The sequence below is a fragment of the Schistocerca piceifrons genome, chromosome 1 (genome assembly GCF_021461385.2).
Source record: "Schistocerca piceifrons isolate TAMUIC-IGC-003096 chromosome 1, iqSchPice1.1, whole genome shotgun sequence".
Classification (NCBI taxonomy): domain Eukaryota; kingdom Metazoa; phylum Arthropoda; class Insecta; order Orthoptera; family Acrididae; genus Schistocerca; species Schistocerca piceifrons.
This window is the reverse complement of record NC_060138.1, coordinates 509,256,990-509,274,170: the sequence shown is the minus strand read 5'-3', so window position 1 is coordinate 509,274,170 and position 17,181 is coordinate 509,256,990. Positions and strand designations below refer to the sequence as shown.

The following is a 17,181-nucleotide window of genomic DNA, read 5'->3' as shown; positions in this document are numbered from 1 at the left end:
ATTTTCTATTGCTGCATACATTTAACATGTCACAGGAAGCAAAATAGCAGAGATACAAATCACGTATTACCATCGCTGGATGCGTACTGCGTGTAGGAACATTATGGTACCAGATGGCTTCTGTAGCCCTGTTCAGCACTGCAGTACACCAAAACTTCTATTGCTTTGTGGATAGACCTCATACAAGGAGACAAAGTTCCCAGGTACACATTCAGACCCTCTTTTGTTTTGTGCCATGACATTTACAGACTCTTGTAGCAGCACATGGAAGACTTTTCATCATACTGAGATTATCTAAGTTGGTGATCATCCACAGTTCAGCAATCATAACTATTTGTAAGTTATTGTATACTATTTGTAAGTTATGGGTTTGTGTAAAGTACACTTTGATCACAGGTATTCTTAAAGAAGCAATTTTCACCTGGGTGGTGTATTTCTAGTATCAGTGACTCTGTGTGATACATATAATCCAATCACACTTTTAAGCAATAGTAATTTAATGCTGTATGCAATCAGCAAATTTTAGCACAGCATAGTGACTGAATGTACCACTCACGAGTCTGAAACCTACCCTTGAGTGCTGTTTTGGTAGCTTATTTATGCGGGCATCCAGAAACGATTTATTGCTAGTTTTTTTTGTTTTATTATTTTTAAAGTTTGATGAATGTCAAGTCTACAAATTGCTTGACACTTTTTTATTTTATTTTACAAGGTACATACTTTTAAATTTTAATGTTAAGATATACAGTGAAATCCCGCTTTTACACTTTTCAAAGGGCTTCAAAAATGGTGTAAAATAACATTTTGAGCTGTAAGTTACTTGATCTGTAAAAGTTACATATAGGATACCCCTTTGCATTTTTTCACTTTATGTGTGACATATGTACATTATAGGCATCGAAATACTTGTCAGGACGTGTTTATTATCTAATAAATACTGCTGATGTAACTGAAACTTATAACTTCATGGAAAGTAGAAATGTCTGACTCAACTTCGCACATCACAATCAGTGTTTTAGGAAAGCCTGCTGCTGTCATTCATTATTTAAATAATGAAACCCTGCACCAATTACATATTTTTTCATGTTTAGCACCATGCGTTTCAAGAATTTTTCTCATTGTCAAGTGCAAATATTTACATAAGTATTTTGTGTTTACTGAAGATCTTTGGTCCGGTGCAAGATGAGATCACTGAAGAATAGAGGATCAGACATAATTACGAACTAGATGAAATGTACAATAGACCAGACATTGTAGGACTGATGAGAACCAAGTGCCTTGTATGGGCAGGACATGTCAGTCAGATGGCTTAATGCTGATGGCCTTTGAAAGGTAAGGATTATACTCCTTGTGGAAGACGCCCACTAGGACGACCAAAGAAGAGATGGAGGGATGAAATACATGTGGACTTGCTGCAGATTGAAATAGAGAATGATTGGTGCCAGAAGGCACAAAACAGAACCCAGTGGAGGAGGAAACTTGTAGCAGTGCGCAATCATCTGGGCCTGATCGCATAAAGTAAAGTAAAGTAATTTTGTGTGGTGTTTCCACATGTGTTGCACTGAAGTCGTCTTTTTGAGATTATCAGGTACTGTGCCTCCTCAGTTATGTAAAAAACCACACACATGCAAATTATCAGCTATTTTTGTTTGTGTAACATCACAAAAAATTATATATAAATACTGCACTTGACAACAAGGATAGGTTCGCGAACAAGGTTTTCTCAATATGACAAAATACGTAATTGAAGCTGTGTTTAAACTGAAGACTTTTGAGCAACACACAGTGAGTGAAGGTGTCAACTAGCGCTACAAGTGGCCAAATAAAGAAACACGCTAAACATGGTTTGACAGAGATGTCATAATGCAATCTTGAAACTGTGCATGCACATTAGAGATAGTTTGGAAATGTTTGTGATTGGTCATGATATCTTTATTTGAACAAATCTAGTTACTCCCATCAGCCACCACCCCCTTTTGAGCTTGGCAGTGGCAGGAGAATTGTTTCAACTTTCACGTGTTTTACTGGTTCAAATCCGTTAAGTAGAGTGCCCTGGTGTCAAGAAACTTCACTACGTAATGTTTGTAAACACTACTCAGTAGCCAATGTCATGTAAGTGTCATTTTTATGTCAGTTTCTTCTCCACAAACATTTTTTCATAAAGTGTAAGTAGTGGGAAAATTATGACTATGTTGATGCAAAGCCAGGTGCAAATTACCATTGTGGGCATAGGAAATTGGACAGGAGATGTAAAAAATGTTGTAAACGGTAGGAAAATGTTAATTCTGGGAACATAAAAGTGGGGTTGTACTGTAATCTGCATAAAAAAGCATGCAAGTATAGACTGATGGTAGGTCTATGAGAGGGCAAAATGCATTATTCAAAACTCGGGCATGGGGGACAGAAAAAAAATAAAAAATACCATATCAGAAATTCCATTTACCTCTGATGTTGAAACGGGCAGATTCCAAAAACTATGAATTTACCCACAGCTCCTTTATGTTGCTCTGATTGCTCAGTCAGTAATTTAATTTTATGTGGCTGGTTTCTGTATGTCAAATTACTGTTTTTACATTGTAGTTATCCCTGTAGTTTTAAAGAAGCAACAATACTATCTGAATGCACATGTGGAATCATCATCAGAAGCTAGAGGTTTATATGAAGCAAACCCATCCAAACCCTGAAAATAAACATCCCCATGTGCTGGACTGCCTGGCTTTTTGTTGGATCTGCTTGGTGAGCAATAAATCAGATTGCTTTGAGCTAAATATGTGCTTTGAATATTCGTAAAAATTTGCATTTATTAAGTATTTTCTTCTAGTGATACACTACTGCGTGACTTGATTATGGTTTTTGATTGAGCACCAGAGGTGTGAGGAAAAGATTGAATATAAGGGTGTGGAGAAAAAAAAGACATTGATTTTTATTTGAGTTACAACATGATGTAAATAGCTTATACTAGTCTGAAATAGTGGGTCACCCTAATGCAATTTGTACAGGCTTCCCAACAACAGTCAGTTGATTTTTCAAAATTTATTTTACTAATTTTTTCACTTCATTAATGTTCTCAGGATGTTATGTTTCTTTAAATAGATGTGATAAGAACTATTTTTGTTATTGAATGTTCTGTTGGAAGATGTTAAGTGTACATTGACCATTTATAAGATAATTACAGGGTATAAAACGAGAGCCATCTTTATTGGTATTAAAAATTTATTTTCCTTTGTTACTATGTTCTCTGGAATTTTATTTTCAGATATTGAGAAATGATTTTTTTTTTTTTTTACAACAGGTTATTTCAGGCAAACAAGAAAAAGGCATCTCAGAGAGCAGTGGAAAAACTTAAATGTATCCTTCACTATTTTAGAAGAGTATGTCATAAGGGTAAGCTTTCAAAGATAATTGTGTTGCTTCATTATATGCACTGAAGCACCAAAGAAACTGGTATAGGCATGGATATTCAAATACAGATATATGTAAACAGGCAGAATACGGCACTGTGGTTGGCAATGCTTATATAAGACAACAGTTGGTGCAGTTGTTACATTGGTTACTGCTGCTACGATGGCAGATTAGCAAGATTTAAGTGAGTTTGAACGTGATGTTATAGTCAGTGCACGAGCGATGGGACACAGCATCTCCAAGGTAGCGATAAAGTGGAGATTTTCCTGTACAACTGTTTCATGAGTGTACCATGAATATCAGGATTACGGTAAAACATCAAATCTCTGACATTGCTGCGGCTGGAAAAAGATCCTGCAAGAATAGGACCACGACTGAAGAGAATCATTGAACATGACAGAAGTGCTACCCTTCCACAGATTTCAATGCTGGTCCATCAACAGGTGTCAGCATGCGAACCATTCAACAAAACATCATCAATATGGGCTTTCGGAGCCAAAGGCCTCTCGTGTACCCTTGATAACTGCACGACAAAAACTTTGCGCATCGCCTGGGCCTGTCAACACTGACATTGGACTGTTGATGACTGGAAACACATTGCCTGGTTGGACGAGTCTTGTTTCACATTGTTTCGAGTGGATGGACTGTACAGGTATGGAGACAGCCTTATGAATCCATGGACCCTGCATGTCAGCAGGGGACTGTTCAAGCTGGTGGAGGCTATGTAATAGTGTGGGGCATGTGCAGTTGGAGTGATATAGTCCCCTCATATGTCTAGATATAACTCTTGACAGGTGACACGTATGTAAGCATCCTGTCTGATCACCTGCATCCATTCATGTCCATTGTGCATTCTGATGGACTTGGGCAATTCCAGCAGGACAATGAGACACCCCAAATGTCCAGAATTACTACAGAGTGACTCCAGGAACCCTGTTCTGAGTTTAAACACTTCTGCTTGCCACCAAACTCCCCAACATGAACATAATTGTACATATCTGGGATCCCTTGCAACATACTGTTCAGAGGAGGTCTCCACCCCTCATACTCTTACAGATATATGGACGACCCTGCAGGATTCATGGTGTCAGTTCCCTCCAGCACTACTTCAGACATTAGTCAAGTCCATGCCACATCATGTTGTGGCACCTCTGCATGCTCGTGGGCCCGTACACCATATTATGAACGTGTACCAGTTTCTTTGGCTCTTCAGTGTGTATTCTGAAAAAAACAAAGAATTTATTCTCATTCTTACAAAATATAATTTTTGCATGGGTTTGGTGCATTTATTATGGAATCTAAAAACAAAAAATCGTGGACGGGACAGTCATTTCCTTTGTGGTTTTAGTATGTACCTAAATTAACTGTTTTACTTAAAAGAAAAAAGAAAGAAAATTACATATTTTCTCTCAATCTGTTAAGAATGAAGTTTTTTAATATGGTACTTAACAAGTCAAACAGAGAATTGCTGTTCAAGACTGCTGTTGCATTAGTTTACAGGTTTTTTTTGTGACTGTTTAAGTATGGGAAGAATAACTGGAGTGTTTCTCAACAGCTCCAGAGGGTGTAGTAACATTCACCCGAAGATGCGTAGCTCCAGAAAACTTACCTCTCTGGGAGACATCGTCAAAGTTATTGAATAAACTACATATAACAAGCTGTGGAACCATAGAAGATGAAGGCAGAGGAATGCTTCAAGTTGATTTTGCTAACAAGTATGTATGTATGCTATTTGTTTGTTTTCCTACCTTATTATTTTATGACAAATGAAATTAAATTCTTGAAATTTCCACTTTACCTTGAAGATACAGTTAGTAGTAACATACAGAATGGAGACAAGGCCTTCCACATTGCAGTCGTTTATTTATATTCTAAGTAAAAATAAACATTAAAGGCGGACAAAGTATGTACTTCAATATAGGGTTCTTAGGTCTTCCACTGAATCACATTGTGTTGATTTCATAATATTTCACGGAGGCAACTCCACTAAGTCTTCTTGAATTTCTGTTGCTGAAAGTTTGCAAATAGCCGAAACTGCTGGTTCAAGTGAAGGTGATTTTGCAACACCTCTTATGAACAGAGTCCAGCAAAAGTAGGAACTTATTGGTGACTGCCAGTTCACTCAGTGCAGTGGTGAGCAGTCCTTGCTTAGGATTGTGAAGCTCTGCTAAGGCCTTCACAGACAGGCATTACATGCCACACCTAGTCCTCGAATAAATATCCCATGCCATCTCCACATCCAGAACTAGCTGAAAATTGGCACTCCCTTCATTGCTCTGTACATTCTTGGCTGGAACATTTTAACCACAACCTTTGTCAGGTCTTTGACTACCTTTCATCATTTCCTGAAATGAGAAACATCATTCCCAAAATCTCTTTCATCTCTCCAAATTGGTATTCCTGTGTCCTTACAATCTGTGAAATGCCCTAGTCAGTCCTCATGACATTCTTACAGTCACTCCTTTTCCGCATGGCTCATGTATCTGTGGTAGACACAGTTCCAAGATGTATGCACCCACCAACACATCTTATTCCAGACCCGTCAAAGACACATCCAATCGTGTTAGAAGCAGAGCCATTTCTGTAAACATTCATGTCAGAACAACTTCTCCAAAGCCCTTTATGTGGACATGACCATCGACCACCTGTGTACCCAAATGAATGGCCATTGCCAAATTATGGCCAAGAGTGAAGATAATCACACAATGGCAGAACATGATGCGTAACATGACATGCTGAGTTTCAATGGCTGCGTCACAAACAGTGCCATGTCAACACCCCCAACCCACACCTCTTTCCCTGCATACCAGCTTTCCTGCATTCCATAAATTGCTGGAAATTGTGTGTAAAACATATCCAGCAATTCAGCAAAGAATGTGTATCTCAGCTCCTGAATGCCTCGCCTGTAGTATGAGTGACTGACTACCATTACTTCTCCCATTAAAAGAATGTTAAGTGGATGTTTTAAGTATGAGTGCTGTTAATATGTTCTTTTTTCTGATTGTAGATAGAGCTAGAGTCATTTTCACCATTCTTCTTCTTCTTCTTTTCCACCTGGCATTTAACTCCTAAAGTTATCCTTGTTATTTCTAGGCGATTAGGTGGTGGTGTTCTTCGCTGGGGCTGTGTACAAGAGGAAATTCGTTTTGTAATTTGCCCAGAGCTAATTGTGTCAAGATTATTTACTGAATCCATGGAGCCACTGGAAGCAGTGCACATAATTGGTAAGTGATAATTTTTAACCCTTTCACTATAACAGGTGTGTTGTCATAGGCCGTGGAGCTCTGTGTTGTTATCACTTGAGCTGACTACCTGAGCCTGAACCCTTCCCAAGCCAACGCTTCCTTTCTGTTGAATTGCTTGCACTGGCCTCCTAGTGTTGTACTGAATAATTTGAAGGTAGATTGTGAGATAAACGGTACAATCTGTAGATCCAATTTCTCCAGTTTACCTGTGTCTTGGTGCATGCTAGCACAGTAATTAATTTGCAATGGAAATGAAGTGTTTGCTGGAACCCACTTTTGATGTATCGAAATACATTTGGAGTGCATAAATAAAATTAATTGTTCTCAGGCGAACTTCGGTGGTAGTAGCCCTTGCCTTACATCAAAATAATTTGATCATATCATAAGAATACGAATCTGCATAAATTTTTATTAACTGATACTACTTATGCAGTGTGTTTACTTCATGCATAGAATTGACATTCCTGGATATGACGAATCAGATCAGTCTGTTTCCAGCATACTACCTCATGCAGAGAGAAGTGTTTTACTACATGCTGTATGTATTTTCAATCCTTTTTTACATCCCTAGGCAACTTCCAAGACAAAAATCCCAATACCCAAGTATAATTGTCTGCATTACATGGGAATAATTGTAGCATACACTAAACGGGTGAATATGTACACTTCTGTTTTACTGGTGCTATGTATGCTGCATAATTACGTAATGTACAAAAGAGCAAGTCTGTTTCTTGCAGTAGACCTCTTTATTTGGAGAAACACTCTAAAGAGAGTAAATTTAACTGTGTGATTGCTTTTTACTATACTCAATGTGGATTTTCAATTCTTGTTTACACCATTTGGCAACTTTCGTGGCCAAAAAATGAGGGTACCAGAATTGAATTATTTATGGCACATTGGAATGTAATCATCTTGTAAAGTGATAATATGTATAGTTTTTGTTTAACTGACAGAATGAATTTCATGTGTTTGTAATACACCAAGTAGATATTGTAGCACTTCCAGTGTACTTTTTTTTTAATGTCACTCACAATAAGATCCAGAAAATGCCTCCCTTTAGACTGTTGAGGATCCTTTTCATCAGAGCACATTCCTATGCCCGATTTTTTCTGTTCTGTTTAATATTTTTCTACACTTTCCCTAACAACATATAGGTGAAACACTGCAAGTGACATTTTTCTCTCTGTAACCAATCTACGGAGACCTTGAGCAGTGAAAATATACAAATGCAGACCATGAAAAAAACATTTTTTATACCATTTCACAGTCTTGGGTGCCGATCCTACAGAGTTCAGTAGCACGTCACAGCAGTCAACTGCAAGTCAGCTTCCCACTCATTCTCGCACCAACTGAGTATCTCCAGGTTTTTTATCTGTGGAGTCATGATGGTGTGACATTTTTCTTGTAGTACAGAAGAACACAAAGTTAATCGTGGTATAAGCACCAAATGTGAAGTAAAAATCTGCAAGAAGCGATCACAGCAATGAATGTAGATGCACACTTGAATTATGCAGCTGGAACTCTAAACACTTACTGGAAGAACGATGTGGAAATTTACTTTGCCTGTTAACCCATCTGGAACAAGCAGATACCTGTGTCTCAGCATGCTTAAATTTGTCTACAGCAGTGAGAAAGTCAGCAGAACTGGTCATCTAAACACTTCAATAGCATTGAAGGAAAACACACAGGCTATGATTAAACTCATTCAGAGCACAGCACGTGACAAGGTAACTCGTCGACAGCAGTCAGAAGGTTAATGAGCTGTTGTGCAGCGGTTGCCTTTTTATATTGCATGAGAAGGGAGAAATATATTTTGACTCTGATGATGAGTTCAGTGAATTGAAAGTAATAGTCTATAAGTTAGTTACACCTGTTATTGAATAATGCAAACATATTTGTTATAATAGTTATACAATTTATTCAGCATTGAATAATCAGTACAGTTCCTACAATAATACAGTTTCTACATCTACATCCATACTCCGCAAGCTACCGGATGGTGTGTGGCGGAGTTTCAGGATGTTGTACTGATTATTTGTCTGAATATGTGAGGTAAGAACATTAAAGTTTACAATTTATGAAATAGAGTTTTGGGTTTAACAATAAATTCTACATTCAGATGCATTTTACGAGATTTATTTGATAAGTCTGGTAAAAATACTAATAAAAATGTTTGTTTCATAAACAACTCTCCTTACTTCTCAGCTTAGTCTCCTTTGAAGGATATATACTTGGTTCAGTGATCCTCCAGCTTTTTCATCACGTTGGAAAAATAGAAGCTGTCAAACTCTGCAAAATACTCATTGACAGAACTATCACTTCCTCATTTGACGAAAATTTCTTCCCAGCAAGCTAAAGTTTCAAGTTATGGAACAGGAAGAAGTTACTTGAGGGTAAGTCTGGTGAATAGGGTGGATGGGAAACTGATTCAAAATCCAGTTCATGCACTTTTGCCATTGTTATCACTGATGTATGGGATGCTGCATTATCGTGGTATGTGTGCCAATGTTGGTCATTTTTCAGCGAACCCAAATTTCAAATGATTTAGCAAAGAAGCATAATAGGGTCGAGATATGTTTCCACCTTTTTCCAGTTAATCTATGAGGATTACTGACTGGGAAACCTAAAAATCAATGGCCATCACCTTACCAGCTGACAAAATGGTCTTTTATCTTCTTCAGTGCATTTTCACCAGCCTTTGTCCATTGTTTTGTTTGCCTTTTTGACACTGTTGTGTAAGGGTGGATCCATGTCTCATCAACAGTATCAGTTGGCACTGAATGTCTTGTGGATTGTGATTAAACATTGACAAACATTGTGTTGAAATGTTGTACTGGATCTGCTTTTGGTTGATTGTGAGCACTCGCAATACTCATCTCCCACGTAACTTTTCTGTAGGCAAGTCTCTGTGTAGGATATTATGCACTTGCTCAGTTGAGATGCCTACAGTCTACGCAATTTCACGAATTTTATTCAGCCATCTTGCATTACCATGTCATGGATTGTGTCAGTGGTTTTGTTTGTGGTGACCTCAGTTAGACGACCGTTCTTCACAAACCACATTTAAATTCATTAACTCAAAAGTAAATGGTCTTCAGTAATGGTGCAGAGTCCACGTGAACTACGTTGAATTCTATTTTGATGTGTGTGGCAATCCAACACATCCAATGAAAAAGTTTGGTAACAGCATGAAACTCAAGTTTCTCAATTTTCATTCACAGTTGACACATTGACCAATTCAGATAGTTGTCAACAAAGAACTGTACATTGTACGTTGTTGAAATTCTTTATACAATCCTGGGAAAAATCAAGCTTATCAACCATGAAGGCATAAGAAAACAAACAACGCTAGTACATTTGTTAATATTTAAGAAACAATATTACAGTTTTTATCATCTTTAAATTGCTTGTGAATTACCTAATTCTGCGAGCCCAAATTACTTTTATTTATAATGTAAGAAAAGACAGACTGCTACTTACTGTAAAGAAGGTATGTCAAGTCGCAGACAGGCACAATTAAACGACACACAAAGCTTCAGCCTTCAGCAGTGACACACAGACACACAAACGCGCGCGCGCACACACACACACAAAAGCACACATGACCACCAACTCCAGCATCTCGGATCGGATGAGGGGCGGGGAAGTTCAAGGGATGGTAGCGTAAGGGTGGGAGAGAGGCGAACGCTCTCTGGAGGAGTGTGAAGGGCTAGATTGCCAACAGGCACAGCGTCACAAGATTGTGAGGCAGCGGTGGGGAAAAGAGCGAAAGGAGAACAGCAGGGAAAGAGGGCTCCAAATAAACAGGTGAGAGATGAGAATGGGGAGGGATGATTGTGCAGATGGGGTGGAAACTGTTGGGTGAAGGATGTGGGGACACTGTGTTGCCTTAGGTTGAGGCCAGGATAATTATGGGAGTGGAGAATGTATTGTAACTCACATGTGCACAATTCAGAATAGTTGGTGGTGGTGGGAGGGATCCAGATGGCTCAGGTAGTGAAGCAGCTATTGAAATCAAGTGTGTTCATGTTCAGGCTGCTTGTTGTGCCACAGGATGGTATACTGTGCTCTTGGCCACAGTTTGGCGATGGCTGTTCATTCTGGTAGACAGCTGGTTGGTAGTCATACCAATATAAAAAGCTGTGCAATGATTGTAACAGAGCTGGTAAAGGAGGCTGCTTTCATAGGCCAGTCGTGCCACAGGTTTATCCTACCCCATCGGGCCGGGCCACCTGTGAAAACAGCTCTGTCATTTACCAGCTCTGTTGCAATCATTACACAGCTTTTTATATTGGCATGACTACCAACCAGCTGTCTATCAGGATGAACAGCCACTGCCAAACTATGGCCAAGAGCAAAGTAGACCATCCTGTGGCACAACATGCAGCTGAGCATCACACACCTGGCTGTTCACTACCCGAGCCATCTTGACCCTCCCCTCCACTAACAACTTTTCTGAACTGCGCAGATGGGTTTTACCCTTACAACACATTCTCCACTCCCGTAATTATCCCAGCCTCAGCTTACAGTAAACTAGTGTCCCCACACCCTCTGACCAACAGTTTCCACCCCCACTGACCTATTGTCTCCTCCCCGTTCTCATCTCCCACTCAGACAGCATTCGTCTCTCTCCCCGCTCGTACACTACCATCGCTTCAACTTCGCTGACCCCTCCAGATTGCTGCTTGCATTCCACATGATGTTGCATTCTGGCCGAGATGCTGAAATGGGTGGTCATGTGTGCATGAGGTGTGCTTGCTTTTGTGTGTGTGAATTACGTGCATGTTTCTCTTTCACTGATGAAGGCTTTGGTCAAAAGCTTAGTGTAAGCATCTTTCAATTGCGCCTGTCTGCAACTTGCCATCTTTTCTTTATGGTAAGTAGCAATCTATCTTTACCTACGTTGTTGATATTCCTACCTGGAGTTTCCATTGTTTGTACTTTATTTTTCATGAAGACAAAACTCTCATCTAGAAAATAAAATTGATGTTCTGTTAAAATTCTTTTAAGATGGCCTTTTAATTTTGTAGAAGGAAGGACTGTGAGGTTTCTAGGAAGGCCGATGGCAAGCAATAACCCAACATGAAGTGCATTTTTGTCATATAATGCTATTCTGTGGTTGTTTGCACGGTATTTTGATTTTTGTTTAGTATTATCCCGATGAATTTTGTTGTGGTATGGTCATCTTATTTCTTGCAAATTGCCTCTTCCATTTTCTTGTGTGTTTTAGCAAACTGAGTTTGCACTAGTTTCTATGGCATACAGCGAGGCACAAGGAAATTTAAGAAAAAATACTTAAATGTCAAGGATGAAAGGTTCATATTCAGACTTTATTATTGTTAAATGTTACATAAACACAAAAAGTCTGTTTCAGCATGTATCTTTTCCAATGTTTTTGGGTGTCCACATAGCATGTTGACTCCATTTTTGTGTACAATATTTCCAAAAATGACCTAGTTGTCATATAATTATGTGAATGATTGTCTAATGATATCATGAGTAGGTCACTTGTTGAAATAGCATGGAAATAGTGTTGACAGAATGCAAATTGTTAACCTGAATGGACACTGGAAAACTGTATAGGCCTACTCGAATGAGACACTGGCAGAGTAGAAGTGGACTGTTAAGGGTGAATTAAAGTCATAAAATCCCAGAAAATATTTTTATTTATGTCAGATTTGGGCTATATGGGACTCTCCAGGGAGGATATCATTTATTCCATGTGCCAATCACATGGGTGACAAGGTTGGGTGGGCAGACATTTAGATAATTTGAAAGAAGTAGTGATAGGATTAAATTTAAATAGTAGAGTAAAGCATAGAGCTGTCTGCCCTGTACCCTGTAGGACACCTCAGACACAAGAGAGAGAGGGGGGGGATTCAGAAGCATCCCTCTGCAGCCAGACACAGCATACAGTCACATGGCTGTTCTTCCACATTTACTGATTGTTTATTCAAAGAATGCTGGACAATGCAGCATCTTGGTATGGGCTCGGTGCTGCCCTTGGACTTTTGATCTATCGATTCAGCATGCATATACATGAACCATGAACCATGGACCTTGCCGTTGGTGGGGAGGCTTGCGTGCCTCAGCGATACAGATAGCCGTACCGTAGGTGCAACCACAACGGAGGGGTATCTGTTGAGAGGCCAGACAAACGTGTGGTTCCTGAAGAGGGGCAGCAGCCTTTTCAGTAGTTGCAAGGGCAACAGTCTGGATGATTGACTGATCTGGCCTTGTAACAATAACCAAAACGGCCTTGCTGTGCTGGTACTGCGAACGGCTGAAAGCAAGGGGAAACTACAGCCGTAATTTTTCCCGAGGGCATGCAGCTTTACTGTATGATTACATGATGATGGCGTCCTCTTGGGTAAAATATTCCGGAGGTAAAATAGTCCCCCATTCGGATCTCCGGGCGGGGACTACTCAAGAGGATGTCGTTATCAGGAGAAAGAAAACTGGCGTTCTACGGATCGGAGCGTGGAATGTCAGATCCCTTAATCGGGCAGGTAGGTTAGAAAATTTAAAAAGGGAAATGGATAGGTTGAAGTTAGATATAGTGGGAATTAGTGAAGTTCGGTGGCAGGAGGAACAAGACTTCTGGTCAGGTGACTACAGGGTTATAAACACAAAATCAAATAGGGGTAATGCAGGAGTAGGTTTAATAATGAATAGGAAAATAGGAATGCGGGTAAGCTACTACAAACAGCATAGTGAACGCATTATTGTGGCCAAGATAGATACGAAGCCCACACCTACTACAGTAGTACAAGTTTATATGCCAACTAGCTCTGCAGATGACGAAGAAATTGAAGAAATGTATGATGAAATAAAAGAAATTATTCAGATTGTGAAGGGAGACGAAAATTTAATAGTCATGGGTGACTGGAATTCGAGTGTAGGAAAAGGGAGAGAAGGGAACATAGTAGGTGAATATGGATTGGGGGACAGAAATGAAAGAGGAAGCCGCCTGGTCGAATTTTGCACAGAGCACAACATAATCATAACTAACTCTTGGTTTAAGAATCATGAAAGAAGGTTGTATACATGGAAGAACCCTGGAGATACTAAAAGGTATCAAATAGATTATATAATGGTAAGACACAGATTTAGGAACCAGGTTTTAAACTGTAAGACATTTCCAGGGGCAGATGTGGACTCTGACCACAATCTATTGGTTATGACCTGTAGATTAAAACTGAAGAAACTGCAAAAAGGTGGGAATTTAAGGAGATGGGACCTGGATAAACTAAAAGAACCAGAGGTAGTACAGAGATTCAGGGAGAGCATAAGAGAGCAATTGACAGGAATGGGGGAAATAAATACAGTAGAAGAAGAATGGGTAGCTTTGAGGGATGAAGTAGTGAAGGCAGCAGAGGATCAAGTAGGTAAAAAGACGAGGGCTAATAGAAATCCTTGGGTAACAGAAGAAATATTGAATTTAATTGATGAAAGGAGAAAATATAAAAATGCAGTAAGTGAAACAGGCAAAAAGGAATACAAACGTCTCAAAAATGAGATCGACAGGAAGTGCAAAATGGCTAAGCAGGCATGGCTAGAGGACAAATGTAAGGATGTAGAGGCCTATCTCACTAGGGGTAAGATAGATACCGCCTACAGGAAAATTAAAGAGATCTTTGGAGATAAGAGAACGACTTGTATGAATATCAAGAGCTCAGATGGAAACCCAGTTCTAAGCAAAGAAGGGAAAGCAGAAAGGTGGAAGGAGTATATAGAGGGTCTATACAAGGGCGATGTACTTGAGGACAATATTATGGAAATGGAAGAGGATGTAGATGAAGATGAAATGGGAGATATGATACTGCGTGAAGAGTTTGACAGAGCACTGAAAGACCTGAGTCGAAACAAGGCCCCCGGAGTAGACAATATTCCATTGGAACTACTGACGGCCGTGGGAGAGCCAGTCCTGACAAAACTCTACCATCTGGTGAGCAAGATGTATGAAACAGGCGAAATACCCTCAGACTTCAAGAAGAATATAATAATTCCAATCACAAAGAAAGCAGGTGTTGACAGATGTGAAAATTACCGAACTATCAGCTTAATAAGTCACAGCTGCAAAATACTAACACGAATTCTTTACAGACGAATGGAAAAACTAGTAGAAGCCAACCTCGGGGAAGATCAGTTTGGATTCCGTAGAAACACTGGAACACGTGAGGCAATCCTGACCTTACGACTTATCTTAGAAGAAAGATTAAGGAAAGGCAAACCTAAGTTTCTAGCATTTGTAGACTTAGAGAAAGCTTTTGACAGTGTTGACTGGAATACTCTCTTTCAAATTCTAAAGGTGGCAGGGGTAAAATACAGGGAGCGAAAGGCTATTTACAATTTGTACAGAAACCAGATGGCAGTTATAAGAGTCGAGGGACATGAAAGGGAAGCAGTGGTTGGGAAGGGAGTAAGACAGGGTTGTAGCCTCTCCCCGATGTTGTTCAATCTGTATATTGAGCAAGCAGTAGAGGAAACAAAAGAAAAATTCGGAGTAGGTATTAAAATTCATGGAGAAGAAATAAAAACTTTGAGGTTCGCCGATGACATTGTAATTCTGTCAGAGACAGCAAAGGACTTGCAAGAGCAGTTGAATGGAATGGACAGTGTCTTGAAAGGAGGGTATAAGATGAACATCAACAAAAGCAAAACAAGGATAATGGAATGTAGTCTAATTAAGTCGGGTGATGCTGAGGGAATTAGATTAGGAAATGAGGCACTTAAAGTAGTAAAGGAGTTTTGCTATTTGGGGAGCAAAATAACTGATGATGGTCGAAGTAGAGAGGATATAAAATGTAGGCTGGCAATGGCAAGGAAAGCGTTTCTGAAGAAGAGAAATTTGTTAACATCCAGTATTGATTTAAGTGTCAGGAAGTCATTTCTGAAAGTATTCGTATGGAGTGTAGCCATGTATGGAAGTGAAACATGGACGATAAATAGTTTGGACAAGAAGAGAATAGAAGCTTTCGAAATGTGGTGCTACAGAAGAATGCTGAAGATTAGGTGGGTAGATCACATAACTAATGAGGAAGTATTGAATAGGATTGGGGAGAAGAGAAGTTTGTGGCACAACTTGACCAGAAGAAGGGATCGGTTGGTAGGACATGTTCTGAGGCATCAAGGGATCACCAATTTAGTACTGGAGGGCAGCGTGGAGGGTAAAAATCGTAGAGGGAGACCACGAGATGAATACGCTAAGCAGATTCAGAAGGATGTAGGTTGCAGTAGGTACTGGGAGATGAAAAAGCTTGCACAGGATAAAGTAGCATGGAGAGCTGCATCAAACCAGTCTCAGGACTGAAGACCACAACAACAACAATACAAGTAGCAACATGTGTTGTGGCTGAGACAACCAGGTACTGAATGTAAAATCTTAATGAGATAGAAAGATAATAAAAATGATTAATTTCTTGAGGGTGCACAGTCCAACTGACAACTGGGATTGTACAAAGCATACTGTCCCAACACATACTCCAGGAAAACCTCAGAACTTTGAATAAGAATGCCTGGAAAGGAATTTGAACATTGCTTTATCCAAATCCAAATTTGGTGCCATAAGCACACCCCCATTCATTTAGTCCATTGTTCACAAGCTGCAGTATTTAGAGTACAAGGTGTTCATGAAATGAAGTGGAAGAACAACTTGTTTCAGAAGAAAAGCTGTCATGAAAACTCTCTCCATCTACATATACACATATTCAATGACTGTCTCTCGTGACATATGTTCATGTTCTGCTTGGCTTCTCTGCATGCCATGTAAGGAGATTTAAACAGTCTGATGATGATCATGAAGATTGAAACCGGTTACCAGTAAAATAGAATATTAAAAAAAAAGGTGATCAAGACTGATTATTTCATGTTAATTTCAATATAGATAGCTGTGTTTCCAATATTTTATCAAAAGTCATTTACATACATGAATATCTTTGATAGTTTCATAAGTGATGATGATTATGATTATTATTGAATTTTGCACAGAAATATGCTCTCACATACATTACTGACTTTAGGGTTAATGTTTTGAGTGTTTCATTTTGTTCTGTGTTAGTCGTGAACTTATTGTGACTCCAACAAATTTGGAAATTCTTGAAAACCACTCCCCAGATTGTATTTCCAGAATTATTTATATGAATGTCACTCACAGTAACACCTGTAAAATGCCTCCCTGTAAATCCTAGAGGATTCTCATCGTCATAGTGCCTTCTCTGCCAAATTTTGTCTGTTCTGTTGCATATTTTTCTAAGGTTTCCCTGACAAGAGACAGGTAAAACTCACCAACTGCCATTTTTCACCCTTTAACCATTCTGTGGAGAGCATGAGCATTTATGATGCACAAGTCCAGAATGTGAAAAAAAAGAAAGAAAATCCCATTTCACAGTCTTACGCTATGATCCTATGGAGTTCAGTAGCATGTCACAACAGTCAACTGTGCCCATACTCATTTTGTAATGTACAATACTTTAATACCCAACTGTTATTTGGATTTCATGGTTCAAATGGCTCTGAGCACTATGGGACTTAA

At 39.3% G+C, this 17,181-nt stretch overlaps 1 protein-coding gene across 1 annotated transcript in view; it reads left to right on the top strand.

Annotated features, from left to right (window-relative positions):
* LOC124796636 (poly(ADP-ribose) glycohydrolase-like) overlaps positions 1-17,181 on the top strand; it is a 129,410-nt gene that overhangs the window by 68,078 nt on the left and 44,151 nt on the right. Inside the window, exons 8-10 of the mRNA XM_047260711.1 lie at positions 3,293-3,384; positions 4,958-5,117; positions 6,496-6,626. Coding sequence (XP_047116667.1) covers positions 3,293-3,384; positions 4,958-5,117; positions 6,496-6,626 — 383 coding nt within the window. The remainder of the gene's footprint in view (positions 1-3,292; positions 3,385-4,957; positions 5,118-6,495; positions 6,627-17,181) is intronic.